Consider the following 24,474-nt stretch of genomic DNA (forward strand, 5'->3'; position numbering starts at 1 on the left):
CCGATAGGTAAACACTTCACATAAAAAACCAGGAAGGCATGCACAATTAAAAAAATGACTATTTTCAGAGTCGAATTCAGTTTGTGTGGAAATTTTCAACAAGTTCAGAGATTTAGCTTCCATTATTCATCTTTAATTTAAAAATTCACAGTTCTAAGGAGGCGAAACTAGTATAATACATATGAAATCTGTGTGCAAACAGTCCAAATTTCAAGAGCAGCCCATCCTTTAATTGCTATTTTCAAAAATAGAAATGATCAGGTCAGATTTGTGCTGCGACTTGAAAACCTGAACAATAAGAACGTAAGAACCTTAACAGGCTTAGGAAGGAAGAAAACTGAGTGTTTGACTTTCTTCAAATCGTTCACATTGTTTAGACGATTTAGACTCTTCAGTTTTTCCATCGAAACAAACGAAGACTTTGATTCTAAGTGAATCGGGCGGTGATCTTTTAAAATTGGTTCTTCCCATTTTGAAGGGCAGAACGATTTTGCAGACTTCCTCAATTTTGATGTCCCTGAGATGATCCCCTGTTAGAACGAAGCCAACAATTTCTTCTAGGACAACGAGCTTACTTACAGTACTCATATTGTACGGCTGGCAGAGCTTATCCACCCTTGACTGACCACATTTAGGCGGTTCAAGACACGCGGTTTACTTTTTTCAGCTCAGAACAGATATTACGGTATTATCAGTTATGGTAGTAATGATAGTTTAAATAGAATATTAGAAAAGCATGGATCAGAATAGATAGAAGAAATAATAAAATAAATAAAATAAAAGACATAAAAATAAAAATAAATAAATTAAATAAAAATAAAATAAATATTCAGTGCTCAAACTCGATTTTTATGAGTCAAGAAGCTCGCGGGATCATCGGGACACTTCACATATTTTAGTAGTTAATAGAAGATGAAATAAAATCATATCGGGACTACTTTGCTGAACTTTTAACGTATACTTAACAGGACAAAGACTGAATTACATAGATACCAATGTCTTTTCTCATTTCATTTTTTCATTCATTTTTTTTAACGTTACGTATGGTGATACCAGATTTTTTTAGCCATACGATATATGTCGCCTGATACGTTTGATTGTAATCATATTAACTCAACTAGTGTAATTATATATTTTGACGATAACCGGTTCCAGCTGGTTCTTTTCTTAACGTGGACGATACCGTTGAGTTTAACGCTTAGATAAACACACTGTCTAGTACCTCAGTCGAAATATTTTGAAGCGATTATTTTTTTGCATCTCACCAATTTTTTTGCATTTATCAACTGAATCTACCTTTTTTTTTTTTGAAGATTTTTAAGTTAAGAAAGTACATTTTATCGACACATTCCTTTGACTCTTTCGGGTGACAATTCCCCTGCGATGTTTACACATGTTCCAATGATTCCCGCCATTGTCCTCCTTGGCTCGCACAAAATAAATAGCATGTAGAATCTCCGGTGACTAATCATTGACCAGGAATCAGCAACAAGAAAATCTTTGACGAGTTCTCCTACCGGAGAATTTATGAGAAATCATGGAGAACTCTGTGCTCTGTATGCTGCTCTAGGATCATCAATCCTGATTGAAGTTAGTGCCTATAGTCGGGTCAAAACGACATGAAGCACTGCGTGCTCGAAGCGGTGCGGTGGAGAGAGCAGTTGGAATCCAGGTGGGACCGAATTGCAGAGATGGGTAGCGGTAACGAGAATCCTTACACGATCCGAACCGCCACGCTCTACCGCGCCGCTTCGAGCGTAGCCGCTTGCGCAACTGCCCATGCTTCATGTCATTTTGACGCAACTATACCTTTCAAGGATTTCGTGCAAAGATTTGCACCACAGCTTCGAAAGTGGCCAACCTGGTTTTTCTCCTTTGAGAGTACTGGAACTGGTATAAAAAGAAAAGGAAAAGCTTTTATATTTTATTGTATTTATAATTATTTTATTTATTTTTTTTATAATTGCAATCAATATTAATTTAATTAATATAATTTTGATTTTATAATCATTCAATTTGTCTGCGAATTCTTCAATAAGTGCCGTCGTGAGTGCCCAATCCGGAGTTTCCCAAAACTCGTCACTTGAAGTTCTCTGCAACCACATTTTCCTTTACGTTTAGGAAAAAATGCATGAAAAAGAACACTTGCACCTCCCACCGCAGACACTGTTCTGTATCACGGTAGCTGATGAGGCGGGCTTTTCTGCCTGGCCTTTCTGAGCTTCACAGCGAGTCGAAAATTAGGAAAACGCATCCAAACCCCGATATATCAGTGTGGAGATCTTGTTTTGCTCTCAGCTTTTTTCTCCTATTTTCTTTATTTATTTATATTTCACTTTTTTTCTTATTTTCTACTTACTTTCGCTTTACTTGTACGTTCCTAGAAATTTGTGGTAGCAAGTTATCATCACAAAAAAAATGTGTACACTGACTTTTCGGATATCCAGCGGGTTTGAAATGATAATTTAGTCAGATTTTCAGGCATAGATGATAGAGGAAACGCTCATGCACCTTTGCCTGTTTGCTGTTTGCTGAGAGTCAAAATCACACCTCGCTTATGTCAGGATTTCCGTCAGCCGATGACGTCCTCAAGCGTTGCCGATTGACCGGCGCCAACGGCGAGCAAATGTTTGTGCGCCTTATCGTCGGCTGGTCTTTCAGCGGATGAAACATTTTGGCGCGATTGTCAACGCTTCCGGTTTTTTGTTTGGCACTTTTCCAAGTGCTTGAATTGCTTTGAATACGATCTGAATGGAGCTAACGATCTATCCGCCAAAAGCACTGCAGTGTAACACTACGCTACTCCGGAACTACACTAGGACATTGAATAGCACCTTAATTTGAACCACAAAACATTTCCAATAAAATCAAGTAAACAATTCTCAAAAGTTCGAAGATCTTGAGCTTTTCACTCTAGGTGTTATTTTATGCAAGTGCTTCTTTCCGTAAGCGAAGCCGCTCAATTGTCAGCTGTGAAGCGTCCTCGCGAGAGGCGTGCCCAGCTGGTTTTCCATGTTTGTGCTCAGCAGAGCCACGTTCGAGTCCAGATATTTGATCTTTCCTCGGACCATCGGCAGTGTTGAATGTTTCTAGTCTTTTTCGTGATGTTTCGCGCTAGACTGACCATCTTGGAACTGGAAAGGAACACGAGGGACTGTTAGAGACAGCGTAACACGAAACTGATGATTTTTTGAGCTCTTCACGAGACAAGAAAGAAGGAAAAAGACCTGAAGTATATGGAATCAAGGATATAACTTACTAGAACTTATAAAGCAGACAACTGTGTACAACCTCCCCAAAGCAGCTGACATAATTGCAGTAATCTCCAAGTCCTCTCTTTAGGTGAAAGTTAAGTTTAGGTTTAGGTGAAACTTTTTTATTGGCCTGACGTTTCGACAAACTCGTCTTTTTCAAAGGTCTGAAAATGGTTCGAGGTCTTTGATACCATGCATATCCCATCAAACTCCTCCTCTCTCCTCGCCAACCCTCGATATTGTTCCAAGTACACCACGCAAGACCTTAAAAGGAAAACAACTGACCAGTTTCACCGACTAGCGGGGTTGGTAAACCACCGCGTTCTTAAAGATTGTCACCAAGGCGAATGAGATCTACGCACTGTGCAGTATCCTTAAGTACTGGTGTCTGGATAACGCTAAGGAACTGCATGTGGGGCAATTATTGCATTAGTACATGGTATTGGCATAACAAGAAAACATAAATAATTGAAATAAACACCAGGACCTGCCACATTCGTCACATCGCAAACTCGTTACGGTTCTATTACCATTGATAAAGGATAAAGGATGCGATGCTTGGGATGCGCCACCACGTTCACTTCAATTCAGAATTGTTCGAGATCTACGAACGTGTAACGTGTAGGCCTATGCAGTGACTTTCGGGGGCTAGCCGATGTGTCAAGTCAGTGTTTTTATCCTCCCAGACAAGTCTGGTACCAATTCTTGGAACCTGGAGGGATGAAGGGCTTGTTGGGCGCTAGGGAGGATTCGGACCTCGATCGATCGTGCAGGAAGCGGAACCTCTAACCGACTGCGCTACACCGATTTCCTTTTACTACTGATAAGTTGCATTATTGTTACAGCACTATTGCAACAATTGCTTACTTTTGAACAGAGCAAAAAGATCCGAATAAAGTGTTATCTTCTGGTTGTCCCAAAATATATGTTGGATAGTAGATGAAACAGTTATCATTTATATTATTTATTTTTATTATTTTTATTATTTACAATGTATAGGACACGCGTCAAAAACATACTACAATCTATATTGTCACAAAGATAGTTTGCCTCTCAATTCTGTGTCTTTGAACGTTCAAGAAAAAGTGTTTGATTCACCAAGCATTTTCATTTTTTCAAGGGTGCTATATTTTTACTTTTTTTTGAGCGACTTTTATTTATATATGTGCACGAAAGGTAGATTGTAAGAGTATTTTTATTGATCTACAAATAAGCCCTTTTTTGAAGGAGGAGTCAAACTTCATTTTCCCTGCATAAATTTTTCGTCAGTGATGCTTGTGATGCTTGAATCCAAGGCAGGAAGACGATAATCTCGCAAAAATATGAACTAATATATAATAATATATAAAATTATGGGACGTTGTAGCGCAGTCGGCAAGAGGTTTCGCCGTTGCTGGTCTATCGGAGGTTCTTTTCCGCACTCGTGCCAACCAAGCCTTTTATCCCACCGGTTTCGACAAATTGGTACCAGACTTAGGGTAGAAGGGATCTTTACTCGGTCCTAACCGCCACGCTAAACCGCACCGCTTCCAGCGCAACTGCTAACGCAACTGCGCCGTGCTTCACGTCGTTTTGACTCTAGTGTAGATTTGTTTAGTACCTTTGTTGCTTGCTTGAGCTCTCTATTGACAGTTTTGTTCACTTAATAAACAATTTCACTGGATCATCACTACTGCATTCTAACAAGAAGGACAATTTTCCCTACGAGCCAAATGAATGCAAAAACTGTACAGTCGAGTAAGAACGATCTTAAAGACAGCGCATAAATTGACGATTTTGGGAGAGGGTCCCGGCGGATTCTCCACGAATGCCTCCGAGACATTACCTGTCCAGTGGATATGAGCGGGGGATACACGAGCATACCTCGACGAGGTCGCGCTCCAGCCGTTCATGGAAGAATGAGAGCAGCGTGGGCAGCATCAGCACTCATCAGGGAAGCTATGGACCAACTGACGGAGCAATATCTCCGTGCCAATGTGTTCGACTCCACAGTTTTTCCAGCGCTTTGCTTCGCAACAAAGCCGTGGGCAAACGAGGTTGCCACGTCTAGGAAGCTACTTACTGCCCACAGAGCCCTTGAGAGACGACTTCTGAAGCTTAACCGAGGCACAGAACACCTAGCCGCTCTTCGCAGCTCCGATTTAAGAGCAATACCCCATCTTCGCGACCTAGCGGAATATATATCGAGAACAAAGCATAGGTAGACCAGTCACATTGTGAGAAGAATCGACGACAGATGGACTAAAAGAACGTTAGAGTAGATCCCAAGAGACGCTAAACACCTTTCGAAGGAGGCCCCCAACGAGATGAGGCAATGTGTTTGCTGTACGGATGGATCAGATGAGAGCTCAGCTGAATGGCCTCGTCAACGTCGCTCACGAAACTTGAGAACATCTTGGATGACAATGGCGAGGGAACGAAACGAGTGGAAAAGATGCTGGGGCCCGCACGTCCAGTGAGGACACGCATCCAAGAATTTAAGTAATTATATTGTGATGTAAGATGACCTCAAATTTGCAGCCCTACCAGAAGTAGGAGAAGAGAGATATGAGGGTGGGATACGCTAACAGCTTCAAATTACGTATAAAAAACTAAAATTTCCGTTGGAGATAGGGAAAATTTCAGCTTTCAAAAGCAGCAATGGGGATGAGGATTATGGACATCCCGCAAGTTTCAAACCTTTTGTAGAATAAGTTGTCTCTATGAATAACATTGGTACTCGTGTTACCACATTATTTAGTATTTAATATGTATGTGTTTGATTGAGTGATTTCAACAACTCTCATTATGAACCCTTCTTTTCAGATTTCTTATAACCATGTAGTTCTTTGCATCTTTATGATCAAAAGAGCATCGAAGACGGTTTTCTACGTCTCCATAGACAAAAAGTAGGGGAAAATGTACTTAGCGGAGGGCAATCAGTGGCGTTCTTATTTCTTACTTCTTTCTGATGTTCCAACTTACTTTTTTCTCTTAGTAACTTTAGGTTACATGTCATAGATCCTCTAAAACTTATACTTAAGTCTTAGGGCCCCGACTGATTTAATTACTTACTTCGAGAAATAAAAGCGCCACTGGGTGCCCCTACCCCACTCCTCCCAACTACATTTTACCCCAAATGTAGTGTGACTTCATCGAGATATGTTGGTGTCACCTCGAGCATGTTCAGCGGATGTCTATCCACGTAATGTCTCAGAAACATTCGCGGAGACGTCTACAGGATCCTCTTTACCTTGATTAACGTTTGCAGATAGTATTGACCACATCTATCCATTCCGATCCATCCCAGGTCAATCACAATCCTCATGGTTATATCAACAAGCCGAAAGATTCTCGACCGCACCCAACGCATCATTCGAATCTCGCTCCACGCAGCAAGATTCGCACGGATTACGGTAGGGAATGGTTGCGATGAGGCGACGCGGCGCCGTGCGAAACATGCTTATCGATCCGTCGTCGTCCGTTGCTGGAGTGCGTCGAGTCATTTGGCTCCTTGTGAAAATGGCTTCTTGGGGGCTGTTTTGTTATTCTCCATTTCTTTCTGGTAAGAATAGGTAGGAGTTAGGATCTGCTTAGAGTACACCGGGAGGTTCCCGTGAAGTCGGATTTTCTGTCTTCTCGTTCGTATAGAAAATCCAAGGTTCTAATATTGCTCTAGTAAGGAAAATGTAAGACATTTCAAATAGAATTGGGCGTTGCTCGCCTTCTACATGGTGTTTACAACTGAATATCCATCGACGGTTAAGTTCTGGAAACTTCCAGTTCTTCTTTTTTGTATCGATTGAGTCATCACTTCTTTACTATAGCTCTGCTCGGATGTTTTCGAAACTAACTTTGGCCTCAGAGTGTCATTGTTCACAGTCACACTCTGATATTTTGTTCCGTTCTATTCATCCTCTTCGATATTTCCTGTTTATTTCATAGATATAACAACAAAAGACTGTAACTTCTATTGATTTCTTGTGGATAGACCCTTATCAAACAGTCTTTGAACCCATAAGGTTTATTAACAGATTCATTGCGTGAACTAATTTATTGAAGGTTTTCGTAGTTTAAAAATATCCGCATCAAAAAGGGATTCATTGTAGAAATCCGGGTTTTTAGTTAAATAACCTTGTGGCCGCATGATATTTGGCAGGGATACGTCAAGAACTATACCGTGAAAAGCACTACTGGAAATATCTCGAACACATTTTCTGTAAAAACCCTAGAGAAAAGTTCATTGTAAGTATACTAGGCAATTTTGTTGTATTCTGCAACGTTTAAAGAACATTGGGTGTAAAGTGTAATTGGAGGGGAGGGGCACTAAACCGCTTGCAACTGAAAGTGAATAACTAAGTTATTGGGAGCCCTAAAACCTAAGCACTAATCTTAGAGGATTGACCCGTAGGCTAAAGCAGCTAAAAGAAAGAAAGATGAAGTTTCCAGAAATAAGAGCGCGGTTGAGCAACCCCCGACTACTATTTACCCGAACATTTTTGCCTCTGCCTGCGATTGATATCCGTACTTTTTGCTTTCTTTTTTTCGTTTAACTTCACGGAGTAGGATACTTAGGGGCTCCAAGCTTGCCAACACAACTGAATATATCTTGTTATTCCTTTGAGCTATTGTAGCTCTTAGTGTTTTCATATGGTATGGTTCATTTTATTCGTTATTACATCATTCATCAGTCCTTCGTGGAGCGGTTGTTTGTAGTTCGTCTTACTCGAAAATGTGTATAGTTAGATCGACTGAGTTCTTTTTCAGACCAGAAATGGCTTGCGGTCTAGCGTTGAAGCGTCCGCATGAGTATGATTCGTATTTGGCTGATGAAAGCTTCCCTCATGAGGCTAAACGTGCTCGCCAAACTGCGGCTCATTGCTCTCCGTTTCGGCCTCAGATGGGTACGATAGCCGCTAATCTCCCGTCAACTAGTAGCTTCGCTCAGGCTGTTAACAAGGTGGGTTAAGAAGGTGGTTTCTCTCTTGAACTCGTGTCCACGGTGTAATTTGCGCAATTTAGGACGATTCTCCGTTTGCGGCGGTAGCTGGCAAATGTCAGTTATCAGAATCTCAACTAGATGCCTACCTTCGTTCGGAAGTACGAAGTGGACAGCGTCGGAAGTTGTTGCCAAAAAGGAGTTGCATAGATCTCAAAGTTGAAGATGAGAACACCCCACGTAAAGAATACCGAACTCCTAATTCTCCTCCCCAGGTGGGCATTTCCGTGCGAAGCTCAAGCATTTAGTAATTCTTCACTATCGGTGGATTCTCAAGCGACTTCCTATTATTAGTTAGGATGGTCCTTTTAGTAATTCATGATCCCTTGCAATAACTGCATTTCAAAATGCAAACAATATGGAATTTGACGGTTTTTTTATGCATTAGAGGTAGTATACTTACAGTCTCATTCGTATTAAAATAGAACTTCCTATAGTGTTTTCGTTCCAAATATTCTTTACTGATATGTACGTGCGTTTGGTGATTCCTTTTTTCTCTCGCTGCTGCCAGTGGCAGTATCCCTGATAGTAGTAGAAACCTTTTGTCATCGTATTGATCGGTGCGACGCAAAGCGAGGATCCTCGGCGACGTAGTCGTATAATGACATATTCTTGTAGCTACGCATCGCTGCTAAGTATCGTTTCACTGTGTTCAAAGATTTTAACTGCTTAAGAATGATTATGATTTTGTGGTTTTGTCTGTGAAAAGTACAGTGCAAAATACACGTCAGAACTTTGCATTAACTGCATTGCACCGTTAATTAGCTGGATATGGATGTGGCGGATCTCAATAAAATCCCTGAGAAATAAAGAAAATTCTAGATAAATTGATCATCCTACATTGGTAAGATACTAGAATTCGAAAGGACGACGTCAGCTCACGCTCAGAGGCGTATGCGAACTTAATCTATGTGGCGCTCGATTATACGCGGTGATGTGCAGAGGCTTCTCACATCCATTTTCTTCATCATAGGCAATCGAATTTACATGCGAAGTTGGATACACTGGACTTATAAATGTAAATTGAAGAATCATTTTTTTCTTGCTGACACAATTCCAAGCTGTAGGCGGTCCCACCCCGAACCCCATCTCCACCGCACCAGTTCGAGCGCAGCCGCTCAAGCAACTACACCGTGGTTCGTATCGTTCCGACCCGACTATAAGCTTAAGTTCAATGACGCTTCGATTTGTTTGAGTCTCTTATTTTCTAGGACTGATTATTGGGTTCATGTTCTTTGCTCAGTACGAAAAAGAAGACTGCGTCTTATGCTACTTGTAGTCGGTCCAGTCCTTCAGTCATCCCCAATATCTCTGTGAAGTAAGCTTCAAATCGTGAAGATTGGGACGTTCTTATTATAATTTCAATTCTGAAACTGCTGGTCATAATCTGAACACATTTTTAAGCTATTATCCTTCTTTTCATCGAGGCTACACCCATACTATCTGCGAACAACGAAGAGTTACATATCTAGGTTTATTATGTCACAAATATTGTACTAGTAGCGCAAGGCGAGAAGAAGGCTTATTATTCTTCAATCTGTAAATAATTTATCAACTATAATTCTACTTTATAAACGATTTTCTTTACCTGAATTTTCCTCTACTTCCAAGTCAAAAAGGTCATCAGAATTTTGACATATTTTGGAATCCGCTTATGGTGCAGATGTACGCTTTACAACAATGTCAGTGTTTGTGTTTCTTTTTTCAAAAAAAAAAATTGTAGTCGAAGTTTCAAAGGCTATTGCTTTTTGTTGAATTAGATCGCTTATACATACTTCTACAATCGAATTCGAATGGAATTTTCGAAAACATAATACTATGCGCCATGAATTATGATTTTATCTCAAAATTTCGGCGCATAGACGTTAGTTCTTTTCAAATTATCGTTACCTTTGTGTTTATAAAGTTGATCACTCACGTTTACCTTTTGTTGTGTCCTTGACGCCATTTGTCTGCTGTGGGCAATGGTGATGAGAGAAATTTTATAAGCTGATTCGTACTCAAAAAAAAAAAAAAAAAAAACAAAACAACGACGGCTTTGTATAGGTTTGATCTTACATAGGTCCCGATCACTTGATGACCTATAGTAATTATAAGGATAATCTACATCGATTGCAATCAGATTGTACCTCTATACGTCCTATCCAATAATTGTTCTGACAATATTATTTCTAACTCTTCTTCATTTCAGTCTGGATCTGACTCGGAAGGTGAGAGCACAAGCATTCGAAAGAGTGGTGTAAACAGTTATCAGGCGCTTGTGGAGAAGCCACAATTTAGCCTCAAACAGGCGAGTTCTTCTTTTCTTGTTCTGCTGGGCTTATCTTCGATTTTATCCTTTTCAAGGTGCGGATGATCTGCGAACGCCTACTCAGAGAACAGGAAATGCGCCTTCGATACGAGTATGAATTAGCACTGAATCAAAAACTTGACGGTTAGTGCAACAAGTTGTTTTCTTCTTACTATGCAAAATTTTAAGCAGTTTTTTATGTTTTTTTTAAGAACAACATGAACAATACGTCCAATTTGCAAACGAACAGATGGCATCGCAGTTTAAAGAGAATTCTGCTGGCGAATTTTCATATCTTTCATAACATATTGGCTCAATTCTGCTCTCAACACTGTAAATCTTTAGCATTCTAAATTTGGTTTTATAGCTGACTTGATGTCATTCGACTTTCACACGCATATGAACCTAATTGCCGTCGTTATATAGTGTCTTGGAATTCAGGTCTTCTATTCTTATTTTATATGTATATATCTTCTATCTATAATAGGTTGTTACCTGCTGCCTTTCGTGATTACCAAGCTCTATTCCGTGTCCACAGTCCATCGTGATTGAAAGCTTGCATCCTACTCTGCACTATAATTGTGATTTGTCTGCTCCCTTGTCTCGCATATAGTAGTATGGATAAAATAATAAATCTCCGTGTACGATAGTTTTGCATTTTGTTCTTAAAATGTGTGGAAACATCAGTATTGTCGGCTAGTTTACGACATTTTTAAATGCTATTAGCGGTGTACAGGTGTCGAGAGAGGGGAATGTATTCGCTTAAAACACCATAAATGTCATGTGTTTTGAAGCATTTGTACACAGTCTACTCAGCGAGAGTATTCAGTGATTGACAGTTACGCAAACAGTTGTACGCTGCTTTCTTGCAGTGCAGGAAATGCATGTAGCTGTGGATTTGTGTTTGAAAAATATTTGTTCAGACGAATAAGGGATGGAGGTTGTTGGACTTGTGTCTGGTGGTAAGGACAGTTGCTATAATATGATGTGTGCCGTTAATGCTGGTCATCGGATCGTCGCTCTGGCCAACCTTCATCCAGGCGATCGAGGTGAACTTGATTCATATATGTATCAAAGCGTTGGCAGTGAAGGAGTTCATGTAGGTAGCAAATAAATCCATCTTTTTACGAATGATTCCTAAATTCTATTCCTATTCCTCTATTCTAAGTTTAGATGATAGCTGATGCAATGCGATTGCCACTGTACAGGGCAGAGATCAGAGGCAAACCCGTGAACCAAGATTATGATTATAGCGTGGGTATCTTCTTAGCTTTGCATAACAAGGCATTGGGACTGATTTTGAAGGATTGAGACTTTGGAATGTGATTTTCTTCTGACTGTTTGACTTTTTGTGTTTCTGCAAGAATAACTACGAAGGGTCTCACAACATGTTTGACATGTTACTAAAATCGCAATTTTTGTGGGAATATCCCAGATATGATCTTATCAACTCCTCTTGATAATGAGCATGTCGGATCCGACCACAGAAATAATGAAAAATATATATGAAAATGGTACAGATATTCGTCGCTGAAGTTTATGAACTGAAGTTTGACTGCTCTGTGTTATATCGAATTTAGTAAGAGAGGAATTGTGCCAAAAGGGAAAAATACTCAAGAAAAATTAGCGACGGCTCTATCGAGTTCGTATTATAAACATAAATCTTCCTCTTTCATCGCTTCTCTCACACTTCAAGTTATATCGTTACGAAAATCTCGTGAATCTAAGACTTCATACATGAATATCGGCGATTGCTGTAGTTCCATTCCGTCGGTAATTTTTTTCTAGGATAGTATCTGCTGTGGGTAGAGGTCGGTCATCCGCACCATGGCTCATCATGTCTTCTTTGTGGTCATTGTTAAATTTGCTATGCGTTTCGACTATTCACCTCCTAGCAGAGGCAAAACCAGTGTCCAAACACAATCTCCACCGTTGCAGTTCATTTATTGCGATTGCTTTGCCTTCTTTGATCATCTTCTCCACAATTTCAAGGAGTCAATTTGTTCCGTGTCCTTGTTTTACACACCATCTTTTCAGCTAACCGTTGGTGACGAGGTGGAGGATTTGTATGAACTATTGAAGTTGGTTAAGGAGCACCATCCTTCTCTGCAGGGTAACCCTACTGTTGTTCTTCCCACAATTTCCTGACGTTTGCATCCAGTGAGCTACGAAATTTCAGGCGTATCTGTCGGTGCAATCCTTTCAAGCTATCAAAAATTACGCGTGGAAGACGTCTGTAGACGGTTAAATTTAACACCTCTTTGTTATCTTTGGGAACGTGATCAGAAGGTATGACATGGTGTTTTGCGATGTAGAATGCTAATAGTTGCGCAGCTGAAAGTTGTTTTTTTTAATAGGATTTACTGCGAGAAATGATCTCGAATGGATTGGATGCGATAGTAGTGAAAGTAGCTGCTATTGGACTGAACAGAAGTCACGTCGGCAGGAAACTGTCAGAGGCGAGTATTTAACATTAATCATTCAAGAACACATAACTGCAACTTAATAGTACTTCGAACTGTGCTATGCATATGGGTTTACAGAAGAATGCCGGATTAGTTGCAATACCTAGGACTTGAAATCCACACAACCCAGTGTGAAGTTTCTGCAGTCGACCACAAACTCTTTCTGCCGATTGAGTGCGACTCTTCTCTCATAACGGAAGCCTTTCTCTTTTTGGCACAGAAGACTTTTTCCTTCCTCATTTTTCCAACCAAAAAAATAATGACGACCATCCTGTTGAATGTGTCCCTCCCGACTATACGCGCGGTTATCTGGGGTCCTAAGAAAAACGATCATGTATAGCGACACTTCGTGGTAAGTGATTTTTGAATTGCTTTTTTAAGTGTGTGATCAATTCCACCACAGTAAATTTTCACACAACAACGCTGCCATTTCAGATCGAGTCTACCTTGAATCTCCTTCATACCAAATATGGCGTACATCCATGCGGTGAGGGCGGAGAATACGAAACATTTGTTCTTGATTGCCCACTGTTTTGCAAAGCGATTGTAATCGATGAATCTGAAGTGAGTTCCAAGTTACTCATACTAATAGTAGTGGAGAAGTTTCTAACGTAGTGTGAAGTAAAACGAGGGTCTTCGAGGTTTCTATGATCTTGTACATCGCATCGGTCAGTCAATTTTCAAGTAATTAAAAGCAGCGTATCACGATCTTTTCAGATAGTAACCCATCAGAAGGATCCAATAACTCCTGTGCTCTACTTGCGGTTGTTGAAACTGCGGCTGGTTGAAAAATGAGTCTACTTAGGAATTGTTGTTCACCTTGTTGTTATATGTGGTTATTTGCTGTTTGTTTCCAATTCACCAGTAATATTTTCGATCGCCTCCAAAATGAAGAAATGTCCTGTTCTACGATTATAGCAGAGGTCTGACTAGCATAAAACTTCCAAAAAATTTTTTCCAATCAAGCTTGTGAAAAGAGTCTATTCTTTTCCTTTCACAAAACATACTAATAATCTTCAAGTTCTCTCTTCTTGAATCTTCAGCATTCCGAACTGTATTTATGTTTTCCGGTTTTGCCAACGACGTTTTAGTGAAACTTTGTTAGTGACCTGTCGTTTCGAAAAGCTCGCCTTTATCAAAGTCTTCAATGTGGTTCGAGGTTTTTGATGCTCTGCACACTTCACATCAAACTCCTCCTCTCTTCCTGCCAAACCTCGATGTCGCACTGAACATACGATGCAAGAACGTCAAGCTCGAAAACTGACCAGTCTCACCGATTTGTGGATCACGGAGTTCTTGCACAAGAGTGGCGCATTTTTACGTATCTCCTAGGAAGAAACCCGTCATCACGTCATTTTTCCAGACGATTAGGAGAACTTCATCAACATTCACTTCAACTTCAACGCTGCCACGTTCAGACCTGCAATTTACACAGCGGACTCCGTACTTTCCCACAGGTTTCCCAACCACTCCAGTTTCGCGATACATATTATTGTGCCTTTGAGACTCTTTTTTTGATTGCGCTTTCACCTAATCATTAGCACTTAGCAGCAGCAGTAAAAATCTTCTCTCATTCTAAGGTACGTTTTCCACTTCCAGTTCTAACAATGGTGTTCAAAAATTGACTTAGCACTATCTCTAGCACGGGAATATAGCGATTGTTCAGACAAACCACCGATCGATTTCATTCTGTCGTGCTCTAGAGAAGGCGAATTGGCAGAAGGGTTAACAAGGACTAAAGATCTTGACAACTTCCCGTACGGGTCGAGTCAAATTAACATATAACAATGAACTGTCACATGAAGTTCATTGAAAACCGCACACTGCAACAAATTTTGATTAGGATTTCTTCGGGAGCATATGGCCACTTCGTGGTGATCTCATTTTGAATCTGTCTAGTCTTTTTTTGAGCAAAAACTCGATGTCATTAACCACCAGTTCGTCTGTAAACAAGAAATAAAACAGAATGATATCTTCTGGTCGTCAAGAATTCATTACATCGGTAAGTTTGCATAGTTGTGTCAAAATATCCATATTCACGGCATGAATAAAAGAACGAAAAAAGTTGCTTTTCAACATTTTTTCCGGCACTTAATCGAAGACTACATTTGAAATTTCTCAAGATCAGCCTTTTTTCTGTGAGAGAGAAGAGCTATACTGTAAAATATTGCAGACGACGCTTGCAAAACTTCTAAAGCTTGGTCGGTACGCAATCACGTAGAGTAAGGTCAAAACGATATGACGCTCAGTGCAGTTGCGTAAGCGGTTGCGCCCAGTGCGGGACGGTGGACCTTGGCGAGGCCGTGCTAGCACTACTCATGGTTGCACCATCTTGATCCCCCTAACTACCGCCATCGTGCCGCTTCGAACGCAACCGCATCGAGCTTCAGGTCGTTTTGACCCGACTATAAGAATATTCATTATTCTTTCGATCGATCTCCTTGAAGCCTTGTTTTTGTACTTACACAAGTCTCATTTGCTATGTTGTTTGCTTACAGTTTGCCAGATTTGAGAGTTCCTGGATAGGACTTCTTGCAGGAAAATTGCTTAATTTTCACCATCATTTTCCATGCTTCTCATTTCTTCTATTTTATTCGACCCGAACAAAATATTTCTTTTCGGAATCAAGTGAAAAGTGAGAGTATAGCTGCAAGTTTCAAAAGATAATCAGGTGAAAATCAATAGTGTCTGATTAGTTCGTGGATTTCCCCGATCTTCTTTTTGATATGCCGACTCCAAAAACGTAGGAGCAATGACTCGAACCCCTAAGAGAGGAGTTCTTTTTTCTATTTGTGCAAACTTTGAATCCTTCTGTCTTTTCGATCATTCAGGATGAGTTATACTAGGAGACTGTGAATCCTCTGCTACGATCTCGCAAATTGCTTTGATGGTGAAAAAAAATCGTCTAAAATTTGTCTAAAATAGAAGAATTCATTTCACCAGCGCCTAAAGGCTTTTTATTGTGAATTTGTTTGAATTCTATCAAAATATATCTTTCTTATCATCTACAAGTCATCTTTATCTCACTACTAATGAGGGAGGGTATCGATATCCATAGCAACTGAACACAAGCATCTCATCATACATACAGAACAGTATTTCTCTTTTTCTTTGTTTGTATGTCTATTCGTCCTTTCGAAAAACACAAGAAATCACAAAACGTCGTGGGTGAGGTGGTGGAGGTAGTCAGGCAATGAGTTACGTTGATCAACATAACGACATTGGAAGTAAAAAAGATTTTTTCAATGGAGCAACGACTATCTATATTTTACTCATGTTTTGCGGACAGAAACGTTTCACAGGTATTCACAGTAGTCATTTGTTGTAAGTTCAAGTCTTGAGAGCACTTTTTTCTAACGACTTTCTTATCTTCAGCATCGAAAAGAACTTGTGGTAGAATTTCCAAGTGCAAAAACTCGACAAAACAGTCGTAAACTGCAAAATTGTAGTTCTATGCGATCGGTTCCCTGAAAATCAAAATCTCTTACAGGTTTCTCCAGGCAAATGTTGAACGCTTATAACAGAATCGGGTATCTCGTAGGCTCTTTTTTTTCTGTTTTTTTAAGCAACTTTTTAAGAGGCTTCAAAAAGAAATACCTTAACGTAGGAAAAGCCAATGATCAACATTTTTCTGGACATGTAAACAGAAAAATCTCATTGAAATACAATGTTTTGTTTGCTCCTACTTTCTCTTTCAATTCCGCATGATTAATTCCACTTCACAGTCGCAGTAGGGGCAAAATGTAGTTGGGGAATCTACCGCGTCTTATTTCTGGAAGTAGATAACTAGGTTAGTCGGACCCAAAAAAAAACACTGAAAAATACATAAGCATTAGTCATAGAGGCTCTATGAAATGTAAGTTAAAGCTAAAAAGAGAAAAAAAGATAAATCCTCTAGAAATAAGAGCGCGCCCCTCTCCATCCCCCCTTCAACCATTTAAATTTTCCTTCTCCTCCATAGTGATGAAATCCTTTTTTGTAAGTACGCCACCACCGATCGATAGTCGCCTTCGGATGTCCACAAGCATTCGCCTTTTTTTGAAGAAAAACGGAAAAAACATTTTCAGTGTTCTATAGGAGGACAATGATACTGGCTTGACACATAGGCTGGCGTTCGTAAGTCATTGTAGAGACCACGTACCTACAGTCGGTTCAAAACGACACGAAGAACGGAACGGCGCGATTTAGGCAGCACTTGGAACCGAGGTGGGACCATCGGAAACTTTAGCGATGTTTATGTGGTACACAACTAAGTTAATAATAATATAAATGTCACTTCTTATATAAGTTCTAAGTTATTTTTAATAAGTTAATACTACTTCAAGAGGAAGTTAGTAATTTCAGAGACCCGATAACGTCAATGTGATTTCCTACAATCTTTCCAGAAGTTTGTAACGAGTTGTTCCACGGGAAATCTTTGTGAAGAACTTGCTGTTTTCTTTCAAACTAGTTAGTATTTCATTCCTTTACACATTCAACAGGTTTTCTCTATTTTACTGACGAATACATGAAGAAATTGAAACTGTTGTCTACTCCCTGTATCAAGGTTATGCACGAAACGAATGTTAGGCGATCTTCTTGATATTTTCATATATAATTCGTAATCCTTGCTGTTTATATCTGCTCCATTCAGCGGATGTGCTTACATCTATGGAATTCTTTGATGACAGGCTGTATTCGCTTCATAGATATATGAATACTAGTCCGAATTGTATGCATTCGTCTTAGAAGAAAAAAGTCCACGTTTTCAGAAAAAAAAGTAGTTGGAAACTTCGCAAAGAATACCTTCACTATAGTAGAGTCAAAACGACATGAAACACAGTGCAGCTGCGTAAGCGGTTGCGTCAGAAGCGGTGCGGTGGAGCGCAGCGTTTAGGATTGAGCGGGAACCGATACTTGCACCTCTCGTCGCTCTTCGCAATGGCTCCACCTCGATTACATCCGCCCTCTCCAACGCGCCGATTCGAGCGTACCGCTTACGCAGTCGCATGTCGTTTTGATCCGATTGTACACTGTGTACGGTAAGGAAGAGTATTTTTGATGGAATCGAGGGATGACTTAAGTGTAAAAGCATCAACAATACAAACATTCTATCTGCATTCTGTTACTTATGAGTTCGAACGTAAATTAAACAATATTGGAATGAAATCAAAGGCTGAGGAAGGCAGAAGAGCAACTGGAGAACTTTACGATGTCCATCTCAGCGAAACTGCGCTACGACAATGAGTTATTGATTTCTAAGGTGTAAAAAATATGGCATTCATTTGTGCCTAATTGCACTTTTACTAGACAACCAACCATGCACGAATACAAGTGAGGGATCGATTGGGCGCCATTCAGAGGACGTCAGCATTGCTACCCAGGACATCGATCCCGGCTCCCGGTCACAGTCAGGGAGCAGACCCCACCGGCTCGAGTAGTCATGTAGTTCCGAACCTATGTTTTTTCTTTGCAGTGTGAACACATGGCTATTGGCATTGATGGGCATGAGTCTTTAAGATTTCCACGCACGGTTGATCACGCATAATCCTATATTTTCCAACAGAATCATACCGTGAGATCATTCAGTGCATACTGTGGAACCACCTCACGTCCGCAACCACACTACGGGATCACCGACCTATGATTGTTGGGCGGTTCGTCCTTGTAGAATTTACTTGCTTTCGTAGAAATCTCCGTGTTCGCATTGATAACGATTCGTGTTGTTTTGCAGTTTTTTTTCCTGCAAAATAATTCCTATCTCCCATTGATTCTGTCCAAATAAAGGACAGCAGCAGCTGCTTGCTGTGCGGCAGCGTTCACCGCTTAGTTTTCGACGATATGAGAAGTTATCCGAAATGTCGTCGGTTTTCTTTTGTAGAGTTCTTCGGAAGGTGCGCGTTTGCTTACGTCCATCTTGATAAGCGAACTCGTCTTATCATTTTCGTTCTCGTGCCTGACTCAGCTTTGGATATCTGCTCGAAAAACAGTTTATGCTGTGAACGACCATTGAAGAACAATTTTCCTCACAAGCTTTTGTCACTTTCACAACATATTTACCAAAAATATGCCTTTTCGATTTCCAAATAGATTCTTGCGGATATAAATGACTCTTTTTCTTTGTTTCATGTTGGTTGTTACGTTACTACTTTACTATTTTGAGTAATAATTCCTCTTGTATTCCTTTTAATTGGATTCAAGTGAATATTTTAGGTAAACCTTAAGTTATGGCATCGGGAAACAGTGTGCTGACAGATGTAGACTCATTTCTACAGGAAATGGCTAATTCTTCTGTCTCGCATTCACTCGACCATCATTCGCTGCCAGAACACCATGGTATGAATTTTGATGCTTTAAAACTTGATGAAGTCCATTCATTTCTATATACTTTTGATAAAATGTCCTGCACTGTTTTACATTTTTAGTCGTCCTCTGTTATATCGTTCTCATTTCTTAAATCTTCATTTTCAATCTTTTTTTTGTCTCTTCACCCATACCCGTATTCTAGAAGTTTTTACTTTGATAGATACCAATATAAACGTAGGCATTTATCATTCTATGCGTAGTCGATTTGTCATCTTGAAAGACCTCAACCACATCTTTTTTAAGCGTGGCATCCTAGAAGGTAATAGCACGTAATACCTTATTCGGTCATTAATTTGTACAAAGCTGTTTGGGGAAAAATGTAGTTGGGGGTGGGGCTCCCTTATTTCTCGGCACTCTAACTTACTTTCTTCTCTTAGTAACTTTAGTTTACATGTCATAGATCCTCTAAGACTGTTACTTAGGCCGTAGGGCTCTAATTGATTTAATTATATATTTCGAGAAATAAGGTAGCCACTGAGTGCCCCTCTCCCTCCCAACTACATTTTACCCGCTGTTTGATGTTTGTGGTGCACTTTATCCCCTCATTCTGATACGACTACGACAGAATTCAGCAGCAAGAAATTGTCATACTTTTACCACTTAGTCGTAGTTGCGGTGCATGTAAAAACGCTGGCAGGCTTCACCACGAAACGAAACTATCTTGAAATAAGGTTTCTGGTTCTTCTCCGCATGGTTACCTGTTCAGTGGTGGTAATACAGTAATGAAAAGTCAACTACGTGATTGGGTATCAGATATCCATAAACCGAGAGTCCATAAGTTAGAAAACGCTGGGACCTTAGCTTCACGCCGAAATCGAGATTTAGCATGATCTATCATAGGCGTAATGCGACCTGACGTATATCTTTGCATCCGCGATATTTCGTGTAACCTTAGTCACAAAAATGTAAAGACTTCTGTGTGGTATTGTTTTGTGCATTGAAAATTGAACAATTTTGTTGTTCTGCGATTTGACAGAGTTAATTTAGTTAGTTAGTTAGAGTTATAGCAATATTTATTTTGATCCTCCGAAGCGAATCTGGAGGGTGGAAACTCATAGTTACCCAGGACAAAGGAGGTAAGGCCAATACATGGGAGTTCTTTCAAGCTCCTGAAAACTCTGTCACGCTTGTACAAGTTACGAACTTTAGTGATACAAAAATGCGCTAGACAATGTGCGAGTTCTCGCTACAGCAGTCATTTTGACAAGTTCAAGACGAGGTTCAGAATTCATTGCAAGTGTCCTCCAGAGCATGTTTCAACTTTGCTTTGTTGCTTTACTGTCTGCTATCGAGTCCGTCGAGCAAGTAGTGTGCTTTAGCAACCATAGTTACATTTGAGCTTTAATGCATCGCAGATTTTTTACCACCTGTTTTGCAGCAACTCTAATCGTGTTGAAAAACCTCTGGTTGCAATATTCTCGATTTGCAGTTCTAAATCGTTTATCTACATCAGAAAGCAGCTGTATTCATTGCTGTTGAAAGGTGCAGTGACATAACATCGAAACTTTGCAAATTCATACGTATGAAGTGGAGCTTGTTTGCATAGTAAACATCACATGCACATCACTCACGTAAAAAACAGAAGAATTTTGCGAGGACGAAAATGTGGAATATTTTCATTTCTCTAAAGTAGGTGAGGCAACTAATGTAATTTTAGTACGGGGCACACCACTCTTAAATGGTGTTCCACCCGGAAGTGACATTCGTTCTTCTCTTATATGTCTTATTCTCTTATATCAATTCAGACCTCTACCTATTTAAGCTGTCTGAATGATTTCATTCAGACAGCTTAAATAGCTAGAGGTCTGAGTTGCCTTTTTTCTACTTCTCTGTTCTTTTGTGGTAGTTTTGTCAAATTTCAACTGTGAACCCTTACAGATCATCACGACCATTCGATGCATAGCAGCCATGCAACCCACGGCACCCATGGCGAACATGAAGGTCACATGATGAAAATGTGGTTCCATGGCGGTTGTAGTGAAGTGATTTTATTTGATTTTTGGCGTATAGATTCTATATCAGGTAGGAAATTCATTGTTCTACACCATTGCTTCCCTTTCATTTTACCTTTTCATTCTAGGACTAGTATTTTCATTTATCGCGATTTTTGTAATGGGCGCAATGTACGAAGGAATCAAATGGTTCCGTGTTTATTTACAAATGGATAATACAATGGCCAATTTTGCTGCTCCGAAAGAAAATGGCATCAGCCTTCAAAGCGTTGTTCATGACAAGGTAGTCTTCTACTGTCTTCATCGATGACCTCTTCATGCTTATTTTCATGTGGACAACCGGAACTACCAGTGTTGTACTATACATATTCCGTACATTTTTAGTTTTTTTCATGAATCAGTTTTCCTTTTAAGGCTCCACTTCATAATGACGTGGTTCGAAGCAGTTCGAACGAGGATGTTTACAATCCAACCACAACACCGCCTAGTCATGCTATACGATCTCATAATCGTCATACGAGGTTTTTTTTCCTCTAAATGATATTGCTTATTGCCATTTTGAAACAGTTGTTTGTAGTGGAGGAAATGTTGCGCCTACCTCGCATTTTATGTGACTCAGCTGATTAAAAGAACTATTTTCATGCAAAAAAAGTGCTTTGCAGCCCATACTCTGCTTCAAGTCCTTGCTCTTCAAAGCGGCTCATTCAAGCAGCTCTGTACGTTTTGCAACTTGTACTGGCGTACTGGCTTATGTTAATAGTAATGACCTACAATACATGGCTCAGTAAGTCCTTTTTTAGGAGTCTTTGTTTCATGACTTTCTTACTATATTCACAATAAAACATAATTTTGTTGGAAAAAAGTTTGTTTTTCATTTTCTTTAATCTTTTCGCGAGCTAGGGAACAATGTTATTAAATATATATTCAATGTGACATAATGCTTTCATTCATGCTAAAATTTGGCATTGTTATCAATAACTATAAAACCAATGTTTATACACTTGATTCATTGTTTTAAATTGAACGATTGTTTTTCTTTTCGAATCTCTCGTCCTTGCCCATGTGGCACGTAGAGACGAGGACGAGAAGTGAATTGATGTTTTGGTGAGTGGTGAGCATTCCAGGTCTATACGTACAGTTAATAAAAGGATTAGAGTCAGGATATCTGTCCTCCATTACTTCTCAATCGTTGGAAATTCGAAGCGATTCCACATAATTGCTTTGTAGCACGCGACATTTCGAAATCTAGCACTTTTCAGACAGTCCTATTAAAAAATGTACCAGTGCAACAGTTTAAAAATTTGTTTTGAAAAGTTTGCTGGTGCGACAGAATTAATCCTGACAGCTTTGGATTGAGTTCTCCAGTCCAACTATATATGTTGCAAATCCTTCAGTAAACTTTACTGTATATTATCATTGGTGATCTCTTTGCTCTCAACTAAATTGTTGCTACTTGAACAGAAATGTGTAGTAGATCCTGGTTTAGGCACTACTTTTCCCTTTATTCGAAAGAACTGTTATTTGGTTCTCCACCTATCATCAGCGTCGCTCAAAATGTCAATGCTCCCTCTCATTTTCCAACCGTATTACCAGATTCTAGCACATATTTTCCTTAAAGGCAGCATACCACGAATCTGAGGTGGTGTGGATTTCAGGTGGAGTATTTGTACACGGGATAGTAGATTATGGAGAGGGGTGTGATTCCGTCCATTTCTTCCTAATTGCCGTAAAACGGCCCGGAAGATGCGCGCGTGCACAAGGCTTATTTTCTAAAATTAATTAATTTTCTTCTTTTAATTATTATTTCCCATTGATTTTCTTAAGTTGGCTTTATTTCGAATTGATGTTCATTGTTTCGCATGCAAAGTCTGCCTCCATACCAAGCTTCTTTTTCAGCAATAGCCGTTGTCCTTGGGGCAGGATTTGGACACTGGCTCTTTGCAGTTCTTAAGTTTCGGGATCCTGCTGGTGAAACAGCCGATTCATTCGCGACCGATGCGTGCCATTGAGGATTTATTTGGTGAGAATTAGTGCTGAAAAATTGTACTGTATATTCCATGCCGTTATTTCTCCTGAGATTTCAGGATGCAATTTGATCCTGAAAGGCAACGAAGCCAACCGAGATTTCTGCTATCATAGGAATGTGTTACAAAATTACAAAAGGTGCAAAGATTTCTAAGAATAAACACGCGAACGGTACCGTCGATGGTCTAACCTATTCATATCTGTTCTGTCATGCCTCGTTGACCGATCTGTTGCATTAAGTTAAAGCTTCTACCTTGATTGTTTCATCACTATCCTTGGAGTATAAAATACTAAACTTTGGAAATACTTTGGAAATAAAAAAATACTGGAAATGCCGATTGACGCATTATGACATCAGACACGTTTCAGCTTATGTCCATTCTTGTGCATATTCTTTTCACATGGACCAACATTTTCTTCCCTTATTATAATGCTCTCTAATGTGCACCATTCTTTCAAGAAAATCAACACTATAATGCCAAGAAGAAAGCATTGTTCAGAATAAGACACCTATTGACTGCACTGAAGTTGATGTTACACAAGAATCGATTGTATTCTATGGTTCTGTAGCGGCGCATATGGTGGAAAACAAGAACTGTTCGTTGAAATGTGGAGGAAATGGAGAGATTTATGTGAAAAGTACGGCCTAGTGCGCCTAAATTATATGATTGAGTAAAACAACTCATTTAACAAATAATAACATGGGAAAAAGTCACAAAGATATCACACATTTTACAAAATAATTGCACATCGTGGACGCTTACTTCTACAGATCCTGGTAAGTACTCTAAAATTGATTTCTCCGGGTTCCCTGGGCTTCCCCATACCACGTCATGAAGAAAAAGCTCCTGCGAGCATATCGACTTCATCGATTCTCCCCTATCGACTTGAAGGAGGGAATAACCGCTTTCATTGAGGACGCAGGATGTCATGTCGAAAAGTGTGTTCGCCAGTGTTGTATTACACTTGACAGAGTAGTCTATTCCCATATGGAGCTATTTTGTCATTTATTAAACCAGTTGAATGAATAACAGAACACCCCTTGATCCTTGAGAGAGTAGATGAACTGGAATACTTTTGGAGTTGATTGAATTTTTAATTACTATGAAAAAAATTATATGTTGAAAGTTCCTTTCGAAAAATAATATTGGGCTACTTTGTTGGT

At 39.7% G+C, this 24,474-nt stretch overlaps 4 protein-coding genes across 8 annotated transcripts; all 4 read left to right on the forward strand.

Annotated features, from left to right (window-relative positions):
• Positions 1–5,092: 5,092 nt before the first annotated feature.
• Positions 5,093–5,458, forward strand: RB195_008035 (uncharacterized protein; the record flags this gene model as incomplete). The annotated part of the gene is made up of 1 exon (XM_064182004.1): positions 5,093–5,458. The coding sequence occupies one exon, from the start codon at positions 5,093–5,095 to the stop codon at positions 5,456–5,458; it is 366 nt and encodes a 121-aa protein (XP_064038749.1).
• Positions 5,459–5,610: 152 nt separating this feature from the next.
• Positions 5,611–10,826, forward strand: RB195_008036 (uncharacterized protein; the record flags this gene model as incomplete). 3 transcript variants are annotated; one of them, XM_064182005.1, is made up of 6 exons in its annotated part: positions 5,611–5,735; positions 8,001–8,193; positions 8,256–8,447; positions 10,424–10,522; positions 10,579–10,666; positions 10,735–10,826. In XM_064182005.1, the coding sequence occupies 6 exons, from the start codon at positions 5,611–5,613 to the stop codon at positions 10,824–10,826; spliced, it is 789 nt and encodes a 262-aa protein (XP_064038750.1). The 3 variants fall into 3 exon arrangements, with proteins under 3 accessions (XP_064038750.1, XP_064038751.1, XP_064038752.1); XM_064182007.1 differs by lacking the exon at positions 5,611–5,735 and adding an exon at positions 7,889–7,941; XM_064182006.1 differs by lacking the exon at positions 5,611–5,735 and adding an exon at positions 7,889–7,938.
• Positions 10,827–11,456: 630 nt separating this feature from the next.
• RB195_008037 (uncharacterized protein) lies at positions 11,457–17,353 on the forward strand (the record flags this gene model as incomplete). 2 transcript variants are annotated; one of them, XM_064182009.1, is made up of 9 exons in its annotated part: positions 11,457–11,621; positions 11,696–11,776; positions 12,560–12,635; positions 12,702–12,811; positions 12,880–12,981; positions 13,423–13,551; positions 13,705–13,770; positions 17,135–17,193; positions 17,332–17,353. In XM_064182009.1, the coding sequence occupies 9 exons, from the start codon at positions 11,457–11,459 to the stop codon at positions 17,351–17,353; spliced, it is 810 nt and encodes a 269-aa protein (XP_064038753.1). The 2 variants fall into 2 exon arrangements, with proteins under 2 accessions (XP_064038753.1, XP_064038754.1); XM_064182008.1 differs by lacking the exons at positions 17,135–17,193; positions 17,332–17,353 and having other exon boundaries at positions 13,705–13,782.
• A 1,840-nt stretch (positions 17,354–19,193) lies between these two features.
• Positions 19,194–23,423, forward strand: RB195_008038 (uncharacterized protein; the record flags this gene model as incomplete). 2 transcript variants are annotated; one of them, XM_064182010.1, is made up of 8 exons in its annotated part: positions 19,194–19,302; positions 21,211–21,354; positions 21,413–21,567; positions 21,699–21,805; positions 21,947–22,068; positions 23,181–23,252; positions 23,295–23,304; positions 23,369–23,423. In XM_064182010.1, 8 exons carry the CDS (start codon positions 19,194–19,196, stop codon positions 23,421–23,423), a joined length of 774 nt encoding a protein of 257 aa, XP_064038755.1. The 2 variants fall into 2 exon arrangements, with proteins under 2 accessions (XP_064038755.1, XP_013298743.2); XM_013443289.2 differs by lacking the exons at positions 23,295–23,304; positions 23,369–23,423 and having other exon boundaries at positions 23,181–23,293.
• Between the last annotated feature and the right edge of the window lie 1,051 nt (positions 23,424–24,474).

The sequence above is a fragment of the Necator americanus genome, chromosome I (assembly GCF_031761385.1).
Source record: "Necator americanus strain Aroian chromosome I, whole genome shotgun sequence".
In the NCBI taxonomy this organism is placed as follows: domain Eukaryota; kingdom Metazoa; phylum Nematoda; class Chromadorea; order Rhabditida; family Ancylostomatidae; genus Necator; species Necator americanus.